This window comes from Hippopotamus amphibius, chromosome 7 (assembly GCF_030028045.1).
Source record: "Hippopotamus amphibius kiboko isolate mHipAmp2 chromosome 7, mHipAmp2.hap2, whole genome shotgun sequence".
In the NCBI taxonomy this organism is placed as follows: Eukaryota; Metazoa; Chordata; class Mammalia; order Artiodactyla; family Hippopotamidae; genus Hippopotamus; species Hippopotamus amphibius.
In genome coordinates this window covers 524,420-545,443 of record NC_080192.1, presented here as the reverse complement: position 1 = coordinate 545,443, position 21,024 = coordinate 524,420, and the positions used below count along the sequence as shown (strand labels likewise).

The following is a 21,024-nucleotide window of genomic DNA, read 5'->3' as shown; positions in this document are numbered from 1 at the left end:
GCCGCGGCGCCTCGGATGGCCGCGCACCGCACAGCGCTCGCGGCCTCCCTCGCGGCCTCCCTCGCGGCCGCCCGCGCCCGGCCGCCGCCCCCCGGCCGCCGCCCGCCGCCCGCGCCCCGCCCCGCGTCGGCTGGCGCCATGGAGCCCGCGCCGCGCTGGCTGGCAGGGCTGCGCTTCGACAACCGCGCGCTGCGCGCGCTGCCGGTGGAGACGCCGCCGCCCGGCCCCGAGGGCGCCCCGTCCGCGCCGCGGCCCGTGCCCGGCGCCTGCTTCAGCCGCGTGCGGCCCGCGCCCCTGCGGCAGCCGCGCGTCGTGGCGCTGTCGGAGCCCGCGCTGGCGCTGCTGGGCCTGGGCGCGCCGCCCGCCGAGGCCGCCGCCCGCGAGGCGCGCGAGGCCGAGGCCGCGCTCTTCTTCAGCGGCGGCGCGCTGCTGCCGGGCGCCGAGCCGGCCGCGCACTGCTACTGCGGCCACCAGTTCGGCCAGTTCGCCGGGCAGCTGGGCGACGGCGCCGCCATGTACCTGGGCGAGGTGTGCACGGCGGCCGGCGCGCGCTGGGAGCTGCAGCTCAAGGGCGCCGGCCCCACGCCCTTCTCCAGGTGTGTTGGGGGGTGCGCCCGTGGGGAGCCGGGGGCGCGGATCACGGCGGCGGAGTGTGGCCGGGGGACGGAGACGCGGGACGTGGCGGGTAGCAGCGCTCGAGCCAGGCGGGAGGCGCGGGAGCAGGCGCGGAGGCTCCTGGGCACCCCCCCCCCCCCCAGCGCCCCTGCGCTCTCTGCCTGGCACGGTGGGGGGGGGGGGTCCTGCCGCCCCTCGGGTCAGGCGGAGTGTCTGACCCCACAGCGCTGGCAGCTGCCCCTGCTCTGTTCTCAGGAACCGCCCGAGGACTTTGGAGCCAGTTCTGCCTAGGACGCGCACGTGTTTACCGCGTGCCCGGCCCGGCTGCCAGTGCTCAGGCGCCGGGGCCTGCTCTGAATGCTGGCCGGGCAGTCGGCTTCCCTCTCACACGCTTAGCACCTGGCTGCCTCCCGTGCAGCCGGTGCCCTGGGTCGGGACGCAGCCTCCTGCCAGTGCACCTTCTCCCAGGCACAGGCTTCTAAGCACTTGGGGACCAGCCGGGTTCTGACCCCACAGTGAGGTGGACAGTGTCAGATGCCCATCCAGGGGCTCGTGGTCGGGGCTTGGGTCCGGATATCAGCAGCCTGACCCAGCAGGGCGTCCTTCCCGCAGCTGTCATACCTCTCCTGTACCCACAGTGCTGACAGTCTGTTCTAGTCTTTCCCACTAAGAAGCCCATGTTTGTTAAAGGCTTATGGAATGGCGAAAAGAATTACACTTAACTTGGCGTTTTACATTCAGAGAAATCCCGAGGGCGTGTCCCTTGTCTGGCCCCTCCCATGAACTCTCAGCTCGCCTCCCTCCAGGGACTGAACCTGCCCCCCCACCCCCCTAGCTGCAGCAGCCCCACCTCAGATCATCAGGAAAACTGGTTCTTCCTCAGCCCCCAGTGTTCAAACCTTCCTGTCTCTGAACTGTCCTGAGTTCAGCCTGGCACCCCCACACCCGCCTGGAACAATCTGCCCAGAGCCATGTGCACCTGTGGCTGGCGGGCGTATTTCTGCGCCCTGCGATCACGCGTGACTGTCTCACCCTGGGGCCTGCACCGTGTATGCGCGTCTCTCAGCTTCACATGTTCATTCTGATCATTAGTTTTTGCTATTTATAAAAAAACAGTTTTGTGGGAGTAATCTGCTGATGGAAGTCGCTTTTAATATTTGAAGACTTGAGTTTTAAGTCAGTGTTTCCAGACCCAAGGTCTTTTGAAAGAAAGGGACTGTTTGACCCTTATCAGATTTGTACCCACCCACCACCCCCAGCGTTTCCTGGGGTCCCCAACCTCAGTAAGGCTTGAAGCTAACATCTGAAGTGGTGTGAGTAGCTTAAGGCCAGCAGCTGCTGGAGTCCCCCAGGTGTGGGTTTTGTGGGGGTGGGTAGGTCACTTCTTGCCACTGCCTGCCATGGGGGTAGGGATTTCAGGATGGCCTCTCCTGGCAGGTGCAAAAGAGCTTGTACTCAGCTGGTTCCATCCCAGCAGTTTGGCTGGAAACAGATGTGGGCGCCCCAGAGAAGGGACCATTGCCACGGCTCCTTGTGGCTCTGTGGGGGCAGGGTCACCCCAAGGCCCTGTACCCTTGCTGTGTCTCATGCAGCTCTGGCTTCCGCTTCAGGCACCTTGCCCTGGGCATGGAGATAGGGTGCTTGTTTTCTGGATCATTTTTACCAGATCCACAATTAGCTTGGGCTGTGCTGGCTTCCTGCTGAACAGGCCAGGGCAGGGGTAGAGTGACCTTTAAGGACAGATTACAGACTAGAAGGGGGTGAGTGGAAAGCAGCTGTGGACTGAGGGTCTTGTCAGCCAGAGGCAGATGCAGTCACCCTGCAGAGAGCTCCAAGGTGTCTCTCAGGCCTGGTTTCTAGACGTGTCACTCACACCTGGAATGAGCCACACCCAGGCTCCCAGGTGAGGGTGAGGCAGGAGGCCTGCAGAGGTCTCCACTGACCCCTGGCCTCCCTGGCCCCACTCTCCAGACCTGGGCCCGGCTCTGGCTTCTTGCTGGCAGAGGACGTGGGCAGGGGTGCATCCCGGGCACCTTCACTCAGCCTCAGTGTCCTTCTGCAGGTGAGACGGAAGTGAGCCCAGTGTCTTCCCACACGTTTTTATTCTTTTCTAGAGAATTTCCTAAGTTGTTTCAAGTGCTGTCCTGCCTGAGAAAGTGCTGGGACACTGCCATGCCCGGGGCTAGGCCAGAAAGTCAGGCACGACTCTGAAGGGCAAAGATTCAGACTCACTTTGTTGTTGTGTTTGTTTGCTGGGTAGGGGCTCTTGGAGGTTGGAGTGTCCAGCCCACTTCATCTTACAAGGAGGGGGCTGAGGACGTGGCTCATGCAGGCCAGCTGTTCTTGTGTGCTGCTATCATTTTCCTTCTTTAATTTTAAAAAATAATAGAATTTCCAGTTCTGCATGTAAGAAACTTTGGAAGTGTCATTCCATTCTAACAAGTAAAAGGCTGAACAAACTGAAAAATCAACAAGTCTTCTTAGGTCTGCAAGAAAAGTGAGGTTAGAGGGCAAATTGCTGCCCCCCTCCCCCCAAATGGAGAGACTGACAGGCAGATACAAAGAGTTATGCGTTACCAGAGCAGACGTCTCCATGGATTCTTGCCTTGTAACTGATGAATTGCTGGAGCCTCAGTGTGGACAAGTCAGTTAAAAACTCCAGGGGTGCCAGTCATAAGGGAGCCCCCACACTCTCATGCGTTTTACCTCCTGGAGCTCTACCAGTTTCTCACAGTGAATGTTGGTGGAAAATCCCTTTGTGCTTCTAGCAGGAGCAGGTAAAAGGAACTATTTGAAGTTTCCCAGAGCACTCTGTTCTGAACAAGGTTGCCCTCAAGGGAAGCTAATCAGCCAGAGTCTGACTGACCCGGGGGAGGGGGTCAGCGCCCAGCTCCGGCCTCCTCTGGCGGAGAGGAACCTGAAAAGCATGTGTGGAAGTTCTCGGTCCAGAGGCACCCACCCAGTACCTATAACCCACCACACATCGCTAAAGGCCTGCTTACAGCAGTTCCATTTACTCTGTACATCATGCCTGGCTATCAAGAAAAGATTACAAAACATACTAAAAGGCAGACAATACCGTTGGAAGAGACAGGGCCAGCATCAGAAGTAGCCTCAGACATGGTGGGAATGTTGGAATGATCAGATGAGGAGTTTAACACAGCTCTTATTAATATGCCAAGGGCTCTAATGGATAAAGCAGACAGCAGTCAAGATCAGATGGGCAGCACAAGCAGAGAGATGGGAATTCTGAGAAAGACCAAAAGGAAATGCTAGAGGTTTCTAGCAAAAACACTGTAACAGAAATGAAGAATGCCTCTGATGGACAGATTACTAGACTGCACACAGATGAGGAAAGACTTTCTAAGCTTGAGCATATCTCAGGAGAAACCTCCAAAGATGAAAAGCAAAGCGGAAAAAAAAAAAAGAAAAAGAAAAAAAGAAAAACAAAAGACTGAAAAAAACCAAACACCATCCAAGACTTGTGGGATGACTGCAAAAGAAGTAACACATATGTAATAGGAACACCAGGAGAGAAGGAGAAAGGAACAGAAGAAACATTTGTAGTAATGACAGAATTTCTCCAGATTAATGTCAGACACCAAACAGATCCAGGAAGCTCAGAGCACATCAAGCAGGTTAAATGCCTACCTCCCCCACCAAAAGAGAAACATGACACCTAGGCTTATAATTTTCAACCTACAGAAAAGCAAAAATAAAGAAAAAAAAATGAAAGAAGCTAGAGGAAGGAAACACTTTACCTAGAAAGGAGCAAAGATGAGAATTACATCTAGTTTCTCACAAGCCAGGCAAGCAAGAGGAAAGTAGAATGAAATATCTATAGCGAGAAAGAAAAAACCCCACCCACCTAGAATTCTGCCCCCTGAGAAATTATCCTTCAAAAGTGAAGGAGAAATAAAGACCCTCTCAGACAAACAAAAATTGAGGGAAACTCTTATCAAGTAGACCTGTCTCCCAGAAATGTTGAGATGTTTTTTATAGAGAATGAAAATGATGTAGGTCAGAAACTTGAATCCACATAAACAAAGGAAGAGCATAGGAGAAGGAAATGAAAGTACAATAAAAACCTCTACTTTTCCTCATCTTAATTGATATAACAGGTGATAGCTTTGTTTAAAATAATAGTAACAATGCATTTGATTATGTGTAAATGAAATTAATGATGCCAATGGAATAGGGGGAGGGAGAGATTAGGATTATTTTGTTATTATAAGATACTCATACTAACCGTGGAGTAGTATAGTGTTACTTGGAAGTAGACTTGGATTAGTTGTAAATGTATATTACAAACTCTAGGGCAACCATTTTTTAAAAAGTAAAAAAAAAATTATAACTGATATGCTAGGAGAGAACTGATAAAAACAAAAGAGAAAATGGAATCACAAAATGCTCAATTAAAACCACAAAAGGCAGAAAAAGAGTGAAAGAAACCAAAGAGCAAGGCCAACAAATAGAAAAGAGTAGTGAGTATGGTATTGATATTAACCCAACTATATCAGTAATCACTTTGAACATTAGTGGTCTAAATGCATTAGTTAAAACACAAGACATTGTCAGAGAGAATTAAAACAAAACAAAACAAAAAAACAAGATCAAACTATATGTTGTCCATAAGAAATCCACTTTAAGTATGAAAACACATAGATTAAAAGTAAATGGGTAGAGGAAAGTATGCCATGCTAAAACTGGTCCAAAAAAAAAAAAAAAAAAAAAAAAAAAAAACCAGGAGTAGCCATATTAATTCCAGAAAGAGTAGACTTTAGAGTAAGGAAAGTCATTAAGGATAAAGAGGGGCATGACAAAATGATGAAGGGATCAGGAAGGCAAAACAATCCTTAATGTGTATGTGCCAAACAACAGCATCATAGTACCATGAATCAGAAACTGACAGAACTTCAGAGAGGCATAGATGAATCCACCATCGTAGTTGGAGACTTCCACATCCTTCTATCAGAAATGGACAGTGCCAGGGGGCAGAAAATTGGTCAGGACATCTCTGAGCTCAGTTAACACCATCAATCAACTGGATATAATGAACATCTACAGTCAACTTCATCTAACAATGACAGAATACATATTCCTCTCAGACCCACATGGAACATCTATCCAGAAAGACCATGTTCTAGGCCATAAAACACACCTTAACAAAATTTTAGAAATAGAAATCATGCAGTGTCCTTGGGCCACAGTGAAATCAAACTAGAAATCAGTAACATAACTGGGACTTCCCTGGTGGCACAGTGGTTAAGAATCTGCCTGCCAATACAAGGGACATGGGTTTGATCCCTGGTCCAGGAAGATCCCACGTGCCATGGAGCAACTAAGCCTGTGTGCCACAACTACTGAGCCTGCTCTAGAGCCTGTGAACCACAACTACTGAGCCCATGTGCCACAACTACTGAGCCTGAGTGGTGCAACTACTGAAGCCCACGTGCCTAGAGCCTGTGCTCTGCAACAAGAGAAAACACCACACTAAGAAGCCCACATACCACAACGAAGAGTAGCGCCTGCTCACCACAACTAGTGAAAGCCCATGCGCAGCAACAAAGACCCAATGCAGCCAAACAAACAAACTGGACTTCCTAGGTGGTGCAGTGAGTAAGAATCCGCCTGCCAATGCAGGGCACATGGGTTTGATCCCTGCCCCAGGAAGATCCCACATGCTGCGGAGCAACAAAGCCCATGCGCCACTATTGAGCCTGCGCTCTAGAGCCCGTGAGCCACAACTGTTGAGCCCATGTGCTGCAACTACTGAAGCCCACATGCCTGGAGCCCGTGCTCTGCAACGAGAGGCCACCGCAATGAGAAGCCCACACACCACAAGGAAGAGAAACCCCTGCTCGCCGCAACTAGAGAAAGCCCATGTGCAGCAACGAAGACGCAACACAGCCAATAAAATAAATAAATAAATAAATTTATAAAAAAAAACAAAACAAAAACCAAACAAACCAGTTAACTCTTGGAGATTATGCAACATACTTCTAAATGATACACAGTTGAAGACAAAATCTCAGAAAATTTTTTAAATATTTTGAATTAAATGAAAACACCATGTGTGGGGTACAGTGAAAGCAGTGCTTTGAGGGAAATTTATAGCAGTGAATGCATATGTTAGTGAAGAAGAAAGATCTAAAACCAATCATTTAAGTTTCCACTTTAGGAAACTACAAAAAGAAGAGCAAGTCAAATCCAAAGTAAGAGAAAGAAAGAGAGGAAGGAAGGAAGAAAGGAAAGGGAAGGAAGAAAGGAAAAGAAATAAGAAGTAGAGCAGAAATCAGTTGAAACAAGAAATAGAGGAAATCAGTGAAACCAAAAGTTTGTTCTTTGAAAAGATCAATAAAATCAATAAGCCTCCATCTAGCCAGGCTAACTAAGATGGAAAGCAAAGACACATTACTAATAACAGAAATTATAGAGGGGAAGCCGTACAGATCATATGGACATTAAAATGATAATAAAAATACTTTGAACAATTCTGTGCTCACAAATTTGACAACCTAGGTGAAATGGACCAATTCCTTGAAAGACACAATTTGCCAAAACTCACAAGAAAAAATAGACAATCTAAATAGGTCTATATATATTAAAGAAATTGAATCAACAATTAATAATCTTCCAAAACAGCACCAGGCCCAGATGGATTCACTGTTGAATTCTACCAAACATTTAAGGATGAAATTATACCACTCTTTTTCATAGAATGGAAACAGAGGAAATACTTCCTAACCCATTCTGTGAAGCCAGCATTACCCTAATACTAAATCCAGACAAAGAAAAGACAAGAAAAGAAAACTGCAGACCAAAATCCCTCATGAACATAGATAAAGAAATCTTTAACAAGATATTAGCAAACCAAATCCAACAATGTATGAAAGGAATTATACATCATCACCAAATGGGATTTATTCCAGGTATGCAAGGCTGGTTTAGCATTCAAAAATAATTAATGTGATCCATCAGATCAACAGGCTAAAGGAGAAAAATCACATGATCATATCAGTTGAAGCAGAAAAGGCATTTGACAAAACGCCTATTCATGACAAAAACTCAGTAAATTAGGAATAGAGAGAAACTTCCTCAAACTGATAGCGTATTTACAGAAACCTATAGCTAAATCTGCTTAATCATGAGAACCTCAGAGCTTTCCCACTACGATTAAAAACAAGACAGGGCTTCCTTGATGGAACAGTGGTTAAGAATCCACCTGCCAATGCAGGGGACACAGGTTCAAGCCCTGGGCCAGGAAGATTCCATATGCCATGGAGCAACTAAGCCCATGCACCATCACTACTGAGCCTGCACTCTAGAGCCTGTGAGCCACAGCTAATGAGCCCACGTGCCGCAACTACTGAGGCCCATGAGGCTAGAGCCTGTGCTCCACAACAAGAGAAGGCACTGCAAAGAGAAGCCTGCACACTGCAGTGAAGAGTAGCCCTGGCTCACCACAAGTAGAGAAGGCCCACATGCAGCAATGAAGACCCAACACAGCCAATAAATAACAAGAAAAGAAAAGTAAAGAAAAAAGAAACAAGACAGAGATGTTTCCTCTCACTATTGCTTTTCAACATCCCTGGAGGTCCTAGCTAATGTAACAGGACACGAAAAGAAAATTTAAGATATACAGGTTGAGATGGAAGAAATAAACATTGTGCTTGTTTGCAGATGAGCATCTATGTAGAAAATCTCAAAGAACTGACCACAAAATGAGCTCATAAGGCATTACAGAAAGGTTGCAGGGTAGAGTTACTATATAGGTCAATGACTTTACTATCTCCCAGCAATGAACAAGTAGAATTTGAAATTAAAAACAATAGTGTTGGGCTTCCTAGGAGGTGCAGTGGTTAAGAATCTGCCTGCCAATGCAGGGGACACAGGTTCGATCCCTGCTCCAGGACGATCCCACATGCTGTGGAGCAGCTAAGCCCGTGTGCCACAACTATTGAGCAACTACTGAAGCCCATGCGCCTAGAGCCCATGCTCACTGCAACTAAAGAAACTGTGTGTGTAGCAATGAAGACCCAACACAGCCAGTAAATAAATAAATTTATTTTAAAAAATGAAGATAATGTTTACATGAGCAATCCTAAAAATGAAAAACTTAGATATGAATATAACAAAATATAAGATCTCTATGAGGAAAACTATAAAACTGATAAAAGATATCAAAGAAGAACTAAATCAGTGTAAAGGTATTCTATGTTCATGGATAGAAAGACTCAATACTGTGAAGATGTTGGTTCTTCCCAACTCAATCTATAGATTTAATGCAATCCCAATCAAAGTCTCAGCAAATTATTTTGTCGGTATTGACAAACTGATTCTAAAATTTATATCGAGGCAAAAGCCCCAGAATAGCCCACACGATATTGAGGGAGAAGAATAAAGTCAGAGAGCTGACACCACCCCACTTCAAGACTCACTGTAAAGCTTCAGTAATCAAGAGAGTGTGGTTTTGGCCAAAGAATAGATAGATCAATGGAACAGAACAGAGAGCCCAGAAATAGACCCACATAAATATGGATCTTTGCCAGAGGAGCAAAGGCAATCCAATGAAACAATGATAATACTTTCAACAAATTGTACTGGAACAACTGGACATCCACATACAAAAAAAAAGAAATCTAGACACAGACCTGACACCCTTCACAAAAATTAACTCAGAATGGATAACAGGGCTTCCCAGGTGGCACAGTGGTTGAGAATCCACCTGCCAATGCAGGGGACACAGGTTCCATCCCTGCTCCAGGAAGATCCCACGTGCCACGGAGCAACTAAGCTCGTGCGCCACAACTATTGAGCCTGTGCTTTAGAGCCCGTGAGCAACAGCTATTGAGCCCATGTGCTGCAACTACTGAAGCCCACACGCCTGGGGCCCATGCTCCGCAACAAGAGAAGCCACGGCAATGAGGAGCCCGCGCACCACAACGAAGAGTAGCCCCCACTCACCGCAACTAAAAGAAAGCCTGTGCACAGCAGAAAAGACCCAGCACAGCCAGTAAAATAAATAAATTTATTTTTTTAAAAAATGGATAACAGACCTAAACAAAATGCAAAACTATAAAACTCCTAGAAGATAAAATAGAAAATCTGGATGACCTTGGCTATAGAGATGATTTTTAATTTATTTATTTTTTAAACTTTTTAAAAAAGATGTATTTATTTTTTTTATTTTTTTTGACTGCGTTGGGTCTTAGTTGTAGCATGCGGGATTTTCATTGAGGCATGCAGGATCTTTTGTTGTGGTGTGTTGGCTCTTCATTGTGGTGTGTGGGCTCTTTGTTGTGGTGCACGGGCTTCTCTTTAGTTATGGCGTATGGGTTTTCTCTTCTCTAGTTGTGGTGGCACAGGCTCCAGGGCATGTGGGTTCTGTAGTTTGTAGCATGAAGGCTCTAGCTGAGGTGCACAGGCTTAGTTTCCCCTTGGCATGTGGGATCTTCGTTCCCTGACCAGAGATTGAACCCACATCCCCTGCATCGTAAGATGGATTCTTTACCACTGAACCACCAGGGAAGTCACAAGATGACTCTTTAGATAAAACACCAAAGGATCCAGGAAAGAAGTAGTAATTGATAGGCTGGACTTTATTAAAGTTAAAGCTTCTGTAAAGGACAGTGTCAGGAGAATGAGAAGACAAGGCACAGACTGGGAGAAAATCTCTGCAAAAGACTCACCTGATAAAGGACTGTTATCAAAAATATACAAAGAACTCTTAAAACTCAACAACAAGAAAACAAACTGATTTTAAAATGGGGGAAAGACCTTGTTAGACACTTCCCCAAGGAAGATACAGAGATGACATATTAAACACATTAAAAGGTATTTCACATCACTTGTCATCAGGAAAAAGCAAATTAAAACAACAAGGACACACCACTACACACCAATGAGAATGGCCAGATTCCCAGCACACTGACAACACAAAATGCTGGCGAGGATGTGGGGCAAGAGAAAGTCATATCCATTGCTGCTGGGAATGCAAAATGGTGCAGCCACTTGGGAAGACAGTGTGGTGGCTTCTTACCAAACTAAGTATACTCTCACCATGTGATCCAACAGTCGTGCTCCTCAGTATTTACCCAAAGGAGCTGAAAACAGGTCCACACGGAACCTGTACATGGATGTCCCCAGCAGCTTTATTCATAACTGCCAAGACCTGGAAGCCGCCAAGATATCTCTCCAGGTGAAGAGATAAATCGCAGCCCATCCACACAATGGAATATTATTCAACAAAAGAAGGAGGGAAGGAGGGAGGCAGGCAGGCAGGCAGGAGCCATCAAGCCATGAAAAGAAGTAGAGGAAACGTAGATGCAAATCAGTAAGTGAAGGAAGCGGATCTGAAAAGGTCACACAGTGTGATTCCAACTCTATGACATTCTGGAAAAGGCAGAACTATGGACACAGTGAAAGGACCAGGGCTTGGGAGGGAGAGATGGCTGGGTGGAGCACAGAGGATGCTTTGGGCAGTGAAACTACTCTGTGTGATACTGGAAGGGTACATCCGTGTCATTGAACATTTGTCCGAACACACAGAACGGACAACACCAAGAGTGGACCGTGCTGTAAACAGTGGGCTCTAGGTGATGATGATGTGTCGATGTAGGTTCACCGATTGTGACAGATGTCCCGTCTGGTGGGGGTGTTGATACTGGGGGAGGCTGTGCGTGTGTGTGGTGGGTGATACATGAGAAATCGCTTTGCTTTCTGATCAGTTTTGCCGTGAACCTAAAACTGCCTAGGAAAATAAAGTCTATTTTTTAAAAGTGTTTTTTTTTTAATTTAATTTTTTTTGGCTGCATTTGGTCTTCGTTGCTGCGTGCAGGCTTTCTCTGGTTGTGGCGAGCAGGGGCTATTCTTCGTTGTGGTGTATGGGCTTTTCGTTGCTTTGGCTTCTCTTGTTGCAGAGCATGGGCTGTAGGCGTGCAGGCTCAGTGCAGGCTCAGTAGTTGTGGCGCACAGGCTTAGTTGCTCTGCGGCATCTGGGATCTTCCCGGACCAGGGATGGAACCAGTGCCCCCTGCACTGGCAGGCGGATTCTTTTTGTTTGTTTGTTTGTTTGTTTGTTTTTTTGGCACACGGGCTTAGTTGCTCCATGGCATGTGGGATCTTCCTGGAGCAGGGATTGAACCTGTGTCCCCTGCATTGGCAGGCGGATTCTTAACCACTGCGCCACCTAGGAAGCCCAAGGCAGGCGGATTCTTAACCACTGTGCCGCCAGGGAAGTCCCAATAAAGTCTATTTAAGGACTTCTCCGGTGGCGCAGTGGTTAAGAATCCACCTGCCAATGCAGGGCACACAGGTTCGAGCCCTGCTCTGGGAAGATTCCACATGCCATGGAGCAACTAAGCCCGTACACCACAACTATTGAGCCTGTGCTCTAGAGCCCGTGAGCCACAACGACTGAGCCCATGTGCCATAACTGTTGAAGACCAAATTCCTAGAGCCCGTGCTTTGCAACAAGAGAAGCCACTACAATGAGGAGCCCGCGCACCACAATGAAGAGTAGCCCCCACTCTCAGCAGCGAGAGAAAGCCCGTGTGCAGCAACAAAGGCTCAATGCAGCCAATAAATAAAATAAATTAATTTTTTAAAAAGTCTATTTAAAATAATAGTAATAACGAAGGTTTTGCATAAGAAGAAGACATCCAGGTCATTCAGCGCTGCCCGCGGAAGACTGAGGTCCTCCCCCCACTACAGATAATGCTCTGTGTGTGTGCTGTTGTGAATTCATAGAAACAGGATTGCAGATTTGCAAGCGTGTGTGTGACCCTGGGAGTAGCCTTCCCTGTCCTTGGTGTGGACCCGGCCTCCCGCCTCGGGCCAGGCACCTGGTGCCGCGGCTCCAGACCTGGAGGGCGTTCGGGGCTTCGCGTCTGGGGTCATCCACAACAGACTCTTCACGGTGATGTCAGAGCTGCTTGTGGGTTGTTTTTAAAGAGCCGCTAGGGGGTTCTCTCCCAGTCCCTGCCCTCCGCGGCCACTTTGGTGCTGAGGGGAGCCCGGCAGTGACCTTTGCGCTTGACCTCAGACAGGCTGACGGTCGCAAGGTGCTGCGCTCCAGCATCCGCGAGTTCCTGTGCAGCGAGGCCATGTTCCACCTGGGCATCCCCACCACCAGGGCCGGGGCCTGCGTCACATCCCAGTCCACCGTCGTGCGGGACGTGTTTTACGACGGCAACCCCAAGCCCGAGCCGTGCGCGGTCGTGCTGCGCGTGGCCCCCACGTTCCTCAGGTAACGCCTGTCCTCACGCTCCTGTGGCGCCCCGGTGGCCAGGGTGCAGGGCCCGGGGCGGCCAGAGGGGGTCACCCCAATGCAGGTTCGGGGCAGCGTGTCCAGAGCTGTTGACCTGGAGTTTATAACCAGGCGCTATGTAAGACGCACCGAGAAGACGGGCTCACTGGGTCGCTGGACAAGCGGCCGTGACTCCTGGTGGGCCACTCCCTCTGGCCCCTTCGCTGACTGGAGGCCTCCTGGCCGCCGTCTCCAGCGGGGCCTGATCGTCCTCGGCGTCAGCGCGCTGTCTGGCGTTGCGGGCTCGGTAACAACCACCGGGACCCAGAGTCACCAGGAGGTGCCTGTGGCGGTCTTGCAGGGTCAGGTGACCCAGGGTGACCCTTTGCATCAGCTGTCACCGGCTCGCCCTCTGTCCTCTGGGGGTGGGGGTGTCGGGGCGGGTGTCTGCCTCGCTCTGGGAGACGCGGGGCCTCTCAGCACAGCCGCACCAGCGGCACCTGAACCGGGCCGTCTCTGCTGCGGGCTGGCCCGTGTCCTGCAGGATGTCGGGCAGCTTCCCTGGCTTCCACCCCGTCGTGACGACCAGAAATGCCTCCGGACTCTGCCTCATCCCCGGGGGGCACAGTCGCCCCACTGCTGGCCCTGGTGACCGCTGCAGGACACGGGTGGCTGGCACATCCCTCGGTGTGGGAGGCCGGACACAGAGCCCCTCTCATCCCTGCAGGGCGGCCATGGTGGTCCCACTCCACACACTCCGGGCAGTGCCCCGTGTCTGACTGTGTCCCCGAAAGACCAGCTACGTTTATGTGGTTTGTCCCCGCTGTGGCCGCGAGGGCTGGCCACACCCTCCTTCCTTCCTTCCTCGCCGGGGCAGGCGTCACGTGTAACCTGTTTCCAACACGGGTCTTCCCTCCAGGTTTGGATCCTTTGAGATCTTCAAGTCTCCGGACGAGCACACGGGGCGCGCAGGCCCCAGTGTGGGGAGGAATGACATCCGCGTGCAGATGCTTGACTACGTCATCAGCACTTTCTACCCCGAGATCCAGGCTGCTCACGCCAGCGACGCTGTGCAGAGGCACGCTGCCTTCTTCCGGGAGGTGGGTGAGGGCCGCACCCCTGTGGGTGGACGCTGATCGCTCTGCCCTCCAGGTCACGACCCTCTGCCTCGGCCCAGGGCCAGCTCCTCAGATACTGGGGAGGGTTGGGGTCCTGAGACAAACCCCCGTCACTGTTTGAGCAGCATCGAGGGGCCGCACAGAGAGCTTGGGAGGGCGTCGGGGCTGGCGGGTGTTGGGGCCTGTGCGCGCGTCGGCCCCAGCCACGCACCCCGTGGCCTCTCCGTGTGGGGGAAGTGCTGATTTTCCTGGCTCGCCACCCCCAGAGCTCTCAGGCGTGGTCCCCGCCCCATGGGCAGTGCAGGCGTCCCACACGACCGTCGGGGAGGGGGCAGCCCCAGCCAGCGGGACGGAGGCAGCCGGCGAGGGGTCTGCCTGAGGGCCGGAGGCCCGCAGCCCGTGCTCTGCACCAGAAGTGGCCCCGGCCCCGCGTCCGCCGCACTGTTTCTTCCCGCCTTCCACGTGGGCGGTGCCAGGGCGGTCTCAGAGCTCAGCTCACAGCTGAGGTGGGTGGTCCGGGCTCCCTGCTCTGAACCGGGGCCTCTTGGTCAGTGACGCGGAGAGCTGCCTGCTGCCTCGGGAGGCGCGGTGTGGGGGGGCCTCGAGGGGCCTCAGGTGCAGCCCTGCCTCTGGGGAGGGGGGCGGGGGGGCAGGTCTGGCCGCGGGACCCTGGGCTGGGCGGCTGGGCCGTTTGAGCCTTGTTCCCTGCAGCCCCGGGCGAGGCGGGGCCCTGGGCACAGGGGCTGGACCTGGGGCAGGTTTTGCCTGAGAACATGGTAACGTCCTTCCTTGTTTCCCCGTGGTCATCTCCGGGGCCTGAGTCATTAGAATGTCGAGGTTCCCTGGTGTTTCTGGTTTGGGTAAAAGCCAAAATGGTGAGTATATAGAGTAGCTGGATGGTGTATGTGAGGATATCCAAAATACTCTGTGTCCTTCTTAAGTGTCCTTGGTGTTCTCCCCACGGCCACGTGTCGGCCGACAGGACAGGACACTGGGTCGAGCCCCTCGGGAGGCACGGCAAGGGCAGCTCAGGGGGCACAGCTGGTTGGGGGGGGGAGCGCGGGGCCCAGAGGGGAGCAGTCAGGGGCCGTCCTGTTGCAGGTGACACGGCGCACGGCCCAGCTGGTGGCTGAGTGGCAGTGCGTGGGCTTCTGCCACGGCGTGCTCAACACGGACAACATGAGCATCCTGGGGCTCACCATCGACTACGGGCCCTTCGGCTTCCTAGACAGGTGGGTGTCCCGCGCCCGCCCGCCGCCCCGGGAGCTGGGGCAGGCCCACCACGGCGCAGGCCTCGCAGGGCCATGGGGAGGACCTGCAGGCCTGCGCAGCTGCTTTCTGTTTTGTTCTGTGTTTAATTCTCAGCAAAGCCTGGTCAGCCAGCTGTTCCCAGAGCAGGAGTCCCCTGGGGGGTTTGAGCACAGAGGCGTGCTAAACCGCACCCCTGCGGCTTTCGGGCAGAAGGTGGCTGAAGGGGTGGGGGTGGGAGCCAGGCGGGGGCGGGCGAGGGGCCGAGCTGGCATGCGGCCTCCCCGCTCTAGCGGCTGCAGGGCCCCACAGGACAGGGCAGGAGCGCAGCAGCCCCCGGGGCCTGTCCCGCCCCTTGGCAGGCCCCCTTGGGCAGCACCCGGTTCTCACCCATGTGGCAGGTACGACCCCGACCACGTGTGCAACGCCTCCGACACTGCCGGGCGCTACTCATACAGCAAGCAGCCAGAGGTGTGCAAGTGGAACCTGCAGAAGCTGGCCGAGGCCCTGGACCCCGCGCTGCCCCTCGAGCTGGCCGAGGCCATCCTGGCGGAGGAGTTCGATGCCGAGTTCCACAGGCACTACCTGCAGAAGATGCGCCGGAAGCTGGGCCTCGTGCGGACCGAGCGGGAGGAGGACGGCGCCCTGGTGGCCAAGCTCCTGGAGACGATGCACCTGACGGGTGAGTGTGGGCGGGTGGTACAACAGAACGTCAACCACGTCCCAGTGGCTTTACGCACGTTTGCCATGTCACGTGACCATCACCGCCGTCGTCTCCAGAACTTCTGTGTCTTCCCTGACAGACATCTGCACCCGCGAGGCGCTCGCTGCCCTGCCCCTCCACCTGCCCTCCAGGGGCCTCACAGCGGGGGTGCACGGCACGCGACCGTGTGTCCAGCTCCCCCCGCTCAGCGTGACGTCCATCCCCGCTGTGTGTGTGTCAGGACGTGAAGGCCGAGTGGCCTGTGCGGGCAGCCTGCCCTTTGCTCGCCCATCGTCTATCGGACACTTGGGCCGCTCCACCCCGTGGCCACCGTGCATGACGCTGCTGTGGGCACAGACGTTCCGTGTCTGTGTGCGTCCGTTTCCCGTCCTCTGGGGGGGAGGGGCGGACGCCCAGCGCGGCGCGACAGAGGCAGCTGACCAGGCGGCGTTCACTGTTTCTGCTCTTGGGAGAAAGCTCCATCTTTCACACGAGTGTGATGTGAGCTGTGGGTCTGTTTGCACGTGGCCTTTCTCAAGTAGAGGAAGTTTCCTTCTACCCCTTGTTGAGTGTCTCGCGCTGTGCTGCAGCTGAGGCGAGCGTGTCTTCCTCACTTCTTCATCCGTGTCCTGTCCTAGTCTAAACTGCTTCCCAGTCTGGGGGCCGGAGGCCCAGGATTGGGGTGCTGTCTCTGGGTGCGTCCCCCCACAGCCAAGTGGGGAGCAGGGGCACCAAGCCCATCGTGAGGGCCCCACCCTCGTGACCTACCTCCCAAAGGCCTCATCTCCGAACACGCCACCGTGGGGATGTGGGTTTCCATGTGTGAATTTGAGCAGGGGACACACAGACGTCCCCTTGCATTCTGATGTTTTGCTGAGGTTTCTTACATCTGTGTTTACAAGAGATGCTGGTCTGTGGATTTCTTTTCTCATGGTATCTTTGAGAGGCAGTGCTGCTCTCATGAAATGAGTTAGGAAGTGTTCCCTCCTGTTTTTCAGAAGAGTCTGAGAAGGATTGGTGTTAATTCTTCTTTAAACGTTTGGTAGAATTCACCAGTGAAGCCTTCTGGTCCTGACATTTCCTGTGTTAGAAAGTTTCCCATCTCTGTACTTGCTATGGGACTATTTAGATTTTCTATTTCTTCTTGAGTCAGTTTTGGTAACTTATGTGCTTCCAGGAATTTGTCTGTCATCTAAGTTATCTAAATTATTATTCACTGTTCTCTTAGTCTTTTATTTCTGTATAATCAGTAGTGATGTCCCGACTTTTATTTCTTTTAGTTACCTGTCTTTTCTCTTTTTGTTAGTGTAGCTAAAATTGTGTCAGTTTTACTGATCTTTTCAAAGGACCAACTGTGGTTTCACTGATTTTCTCCTTTTTGTTCTCTAGTTCATTGATCTCTGCTCTCACCTTAATTCCTTCCTTTCTGCTACCTTTGGTCTTATTTTGTTCTTTTTCTAGTTCCTTAGGTGTAAGGTTAGATTATCGATTTGAAATCTTTTTTTATTGAGAAGTAACTGGCATATAGCATCATTGTAAGTCTCAGGTGTGCACCTCCTGATTTGCTATGTGTGTGTGAAGTGGTCACCACACAGTTACAAATTTACTTTTTCTGATAAGAGAGCTGCTCTTGTAATGCAAGCATTTACTGCTACAAACTCCCTTCTGAGCACTGCTGCTTTTGGTTCACACCTCTAAGTATTTTCCAATTTCCCTTGTGATTTCTTTTTAGACCCAGTGGTTGATTAGTTTTCACATTATTTGTGAATTTTCCAGTTTTCCTTCCATTTGTGACTTCTAGCTTCATTCCATTGTGGTTGCAGAAGACATCAGTCTTTTCATGGCCTAAGACGTGGCCTATCCTAGAGAACGTGCACCTGAGAGCTTGGGTGGAATGTTGTGTCTGTTGTTCATGTGGTTTTCTTATTGACCTCCTGTCCAGGTGTCAGGTGCCAATGTCCCAGCTCTTACAGAACTGCTTGAGTCCACCCTTCAGTTGTCTTTTTTTGGAGTAGATTTAAAATATTGTTTGCCCTTCAGTTATTTCTTTTTGTTTTTTAGGGTTTTTTAAATTTATTTGGCTGCATTGGGTCTTAGTTGTAGCATGCAGAATCTTTGTTGCTGTCTGCGGGATCTTCAGTTGTGGCTTGTGAACTCTCAGTTGCGGCATATCTAGTTCCCTGACCAGGGATGGAACCCGGGCCCCCCACCTTGGGAGCGTGGAGTCTCAGCCACTGGACCACCAGGGAAGCCCTGCACCCTTCCGTCTTACGCGTGTTTGCTTTGTGTATGGGGGGCTCTTGTTTGGTGCGTGTTTGTAATGGTTACGTCTTCTTGCTGACCTGACTCGTCAGTATATAATGCTCCTCTTTGTCAAGTTCTTACATAAAGTCTATTTTTCTGATGTCAGCGTAGCCACCCCAGCTCTCTTTAGGTTACTTTCAATATTTGCGTGAGATACTTTTTCCATCCTTTCACTCTCAACTTATGAGTCTACAGTGAGGATCTTACTGTAGTTGGATCATGGTTTTAATCCACTCTGCCAGCCTCTGCTCTTTCAGTGGAGACATTAATCCATTTACTTTTTTTTCTTTTTTTGGCTTCCTTAGTTCCCCAACCAGGGATTGAACCCATGCCCTCGCCCTCGGCAGTGAAGGCAGGCGCAGAGTCCTAACCACTGGACCAGGGAATTCCCTAATCCATTTACTTTTAAAGTAATTACTGATAAAGACTTTTGTTCTTTGTTTTGTCTTACACTATTTTTGTCCCTTCTTTTCTCTGTTACCGCTCTTGTGTTAAGGTGATTTTTTTTGCACTACACCATCCTGGTACCCTTCTCATTCCCCCTGTGTCTGCTTCTTGGGAGTTTCCTTAGGGGCTACAGTGACAGTGTTTTAGCAAGTCAGGCTGAGGCCCTCACAGCATCTCTGGTGTCTCGAGTCCTGTGCCATCTCGACCCTGCAGCCCTCGAAGCAGTTGATGCTGAGTGCCTGGCAGGGATGAGGGCCAGGGTGGCCTCGGTGCCTTCACTGTACTGACCCATTTTACAGATGAAGAAGCTGGGCTGAGAGGCCTTGAGAGACTGAGTGACCTGACAGGTTCAGAGCGGGGGCTGAGCTGGGGGGGGCTGAGAACAGGCTGGAGGGGAGCCGTCAGGAGTCCCTGGCCTGCCGCCGGGCAGGGCTTTGCACCCGTGTTGGATGAACACATTTGGGTCATCTGGTGATGGGATGACGTCCTGAGCAGCTGCGTGTTCCAGGTGCTGACTTCACAAACTCCTTCTACCTACTGAGCTCCTTCCCAACCGGGCCAGAGCCTCCAGCCCTGGATGAGTTCCTGGCGGCGCTGACTGCACAGTGTGCCTCCCTGGAGGAGCTGAGGCTCGCCTTCCGACCCCAGATGGAGCCCCGGTGGGTCCTCGGGTCTTGCTTCCTTGGCATTTGTGTCCAGAAAGGGAGGGATGCTTAGAATCAAACGTGTGGGAGGACACTGGAGATGGTGGCCCAGGCAGCCACTCCACTCCCAGGAGTGAGATGGTCAGACCCTGGCTTCGGGGCCCCAAGGCCCACCTGTCAGAGGAGAGGATGGAGATGCTGACACTGGGACGGGGAGGCACAGGCTGGGGCGCATGGTCTCTGCCCTGGGGAGACTCCCCAGGAAGGGCCTGGGCCCACTGTCCGCAGCCAGACTAGGATTTCTGCACCATCATGTCGTGCCCCGAGGGTGCAGCCCACACTCAAAACCCACCGCCAACACGTCCCGTGCCAGACAGGGATCTAGTGCGGCAGCGTGGAGAGGGGGCCTGCTGAGCGTGGGGCCAGGATAACTGGGCAGGGGTGTTGCGGGCTGCCTGCCCCCCAGCACCCCCAGAGGTGGAGAAGGATCCGGCCCTGCGATCACCGGGGGAGGAGCCGACAGCAGTGACCTTCTCCCAGAGGGACAGGCACTGGGTGGGATGTAGGCGGGCGCCCGGCAATAGGGAGATGGGCCCGCCCAGGTCCACCTGCGGCTCTGCGTGCCCCGCTGCCGCAGAACAAGGGCGGGAGGCTTGTGGCGGTCCCGCGTCTGTTTCGTCCATCGCACCCAGGCTCACCGCGGTGGGGCTGCAGACAGGGGCACGGCAGGGCAGCAGCAGGGACGCCGTGGGCCAGGGTCGCTCACGTGCCCCCTCCACACAGGCAGCTGTCCATGATGCTCATGCTGGCACAGTCCAACCCGCAGCTCCTGGCCCTCATCGGCACGCGGGCGAGCCTGGCGCGAGAGCTGGAGCGCGTGGAGCAGCAGTCGCGGCTGGAGCAGCTGAGCCCGGCCGAGCTGCACAGCAAGAACAGGAGCCGCTGGGCCGAGTGGCTCCAGGAGTACAGGTGGGCTCCCCCCACCCAGGGAACCCAGCACAGAGGGCGGGGCCGCTCTGCTGACCCTCAGCTCGGGTGTGATTCCAGAGCCCGGCTGGAGAAGGACCGGGAGGCCGCGGGCGACGCTGCAGCCTGGCAGGCCGAGCACGTGCGCGCCATGCACGCCAGCAACCCCAAGTACGTCCTGAGGAACTACATCGCGCAGCACGCCATCGAGGCCGCCGAGGGCGGGGACTTCTCGGAGGCAAGCGCCGCCGGCCCTCCCCGCCCGGTCCCTCCCGCTGCAAGGGAGGCCGGCCCCTGACAGCCCACCCTTTGCTCTCCTCCAGGTGCGGCGGGTGCTGAAGCTGCTGGAGACCCCGTACCACAGGGAGGGGGAGGCCGTCGAGCCCGCGGAGGCCGGTGCGGAGGCCGGTGGGCGGCGCTCCTACAGCAGCAAGCCCCCGCTCTGGGCGGTCGAGCTGTGCGTGACGTGATCCTCGTAACCGCCTTGGAGGCCTCCGCGCAGGAGCCCCGAGGCCCGAGCCTTTGAGTCCACGAGGCGGCCGCCACCCCGCCGGTCTCTCCATGACGGCAGAGACGTCCAGTCGGGACCTGACCCGTCTCTGTCTGATGCCGACTCAGCAGCACCGCCCCGCCCCAGGCTCTGCCCCCCACGTCAGGCCGCTTCGCCCCAGGACGGCTCCGCAGAGGGGCCCGCTCGGCTGACCCACGGCCCCCGGCCCCCTCGCCGGG

At 52.9% G+C, this 21,024-nt stretch overlaps 1 protein-coding gene across 1 annotated transcript; it reads left to right on the top strand.

Annotated features, from left to right (window-relative positions):
- Positions 1-2: 2 nt before the first annotated feature.
- Positions 3-21,009, top strand: SELENOO (selenoprotein O). The gene is made up of 9 exons (XM_057742888.1): positions 3-596; positions 12,662-12,865; positions 13,785-13,965; positions 15,085-15,215; positions 15,633-15,913; positions 19,194-19,344; positions 20,113-20,298; positions 20,377-20,533; positions 20,619-21,009. The coding sequence occupies exons 1-9, from the start codon at positions 16-18 to the stop codon at positions 20,772-20,774; spliced, it is 2,028 nt and encodes a 675-aa protein (XP_057598871.1). The 5' UTR covers positions 3-15; the 3' UTR covers positions 20,775-21,009.
- The last annotated feature ends 15 nt before the right edge of the window (positions 21,010-21,024 follow it).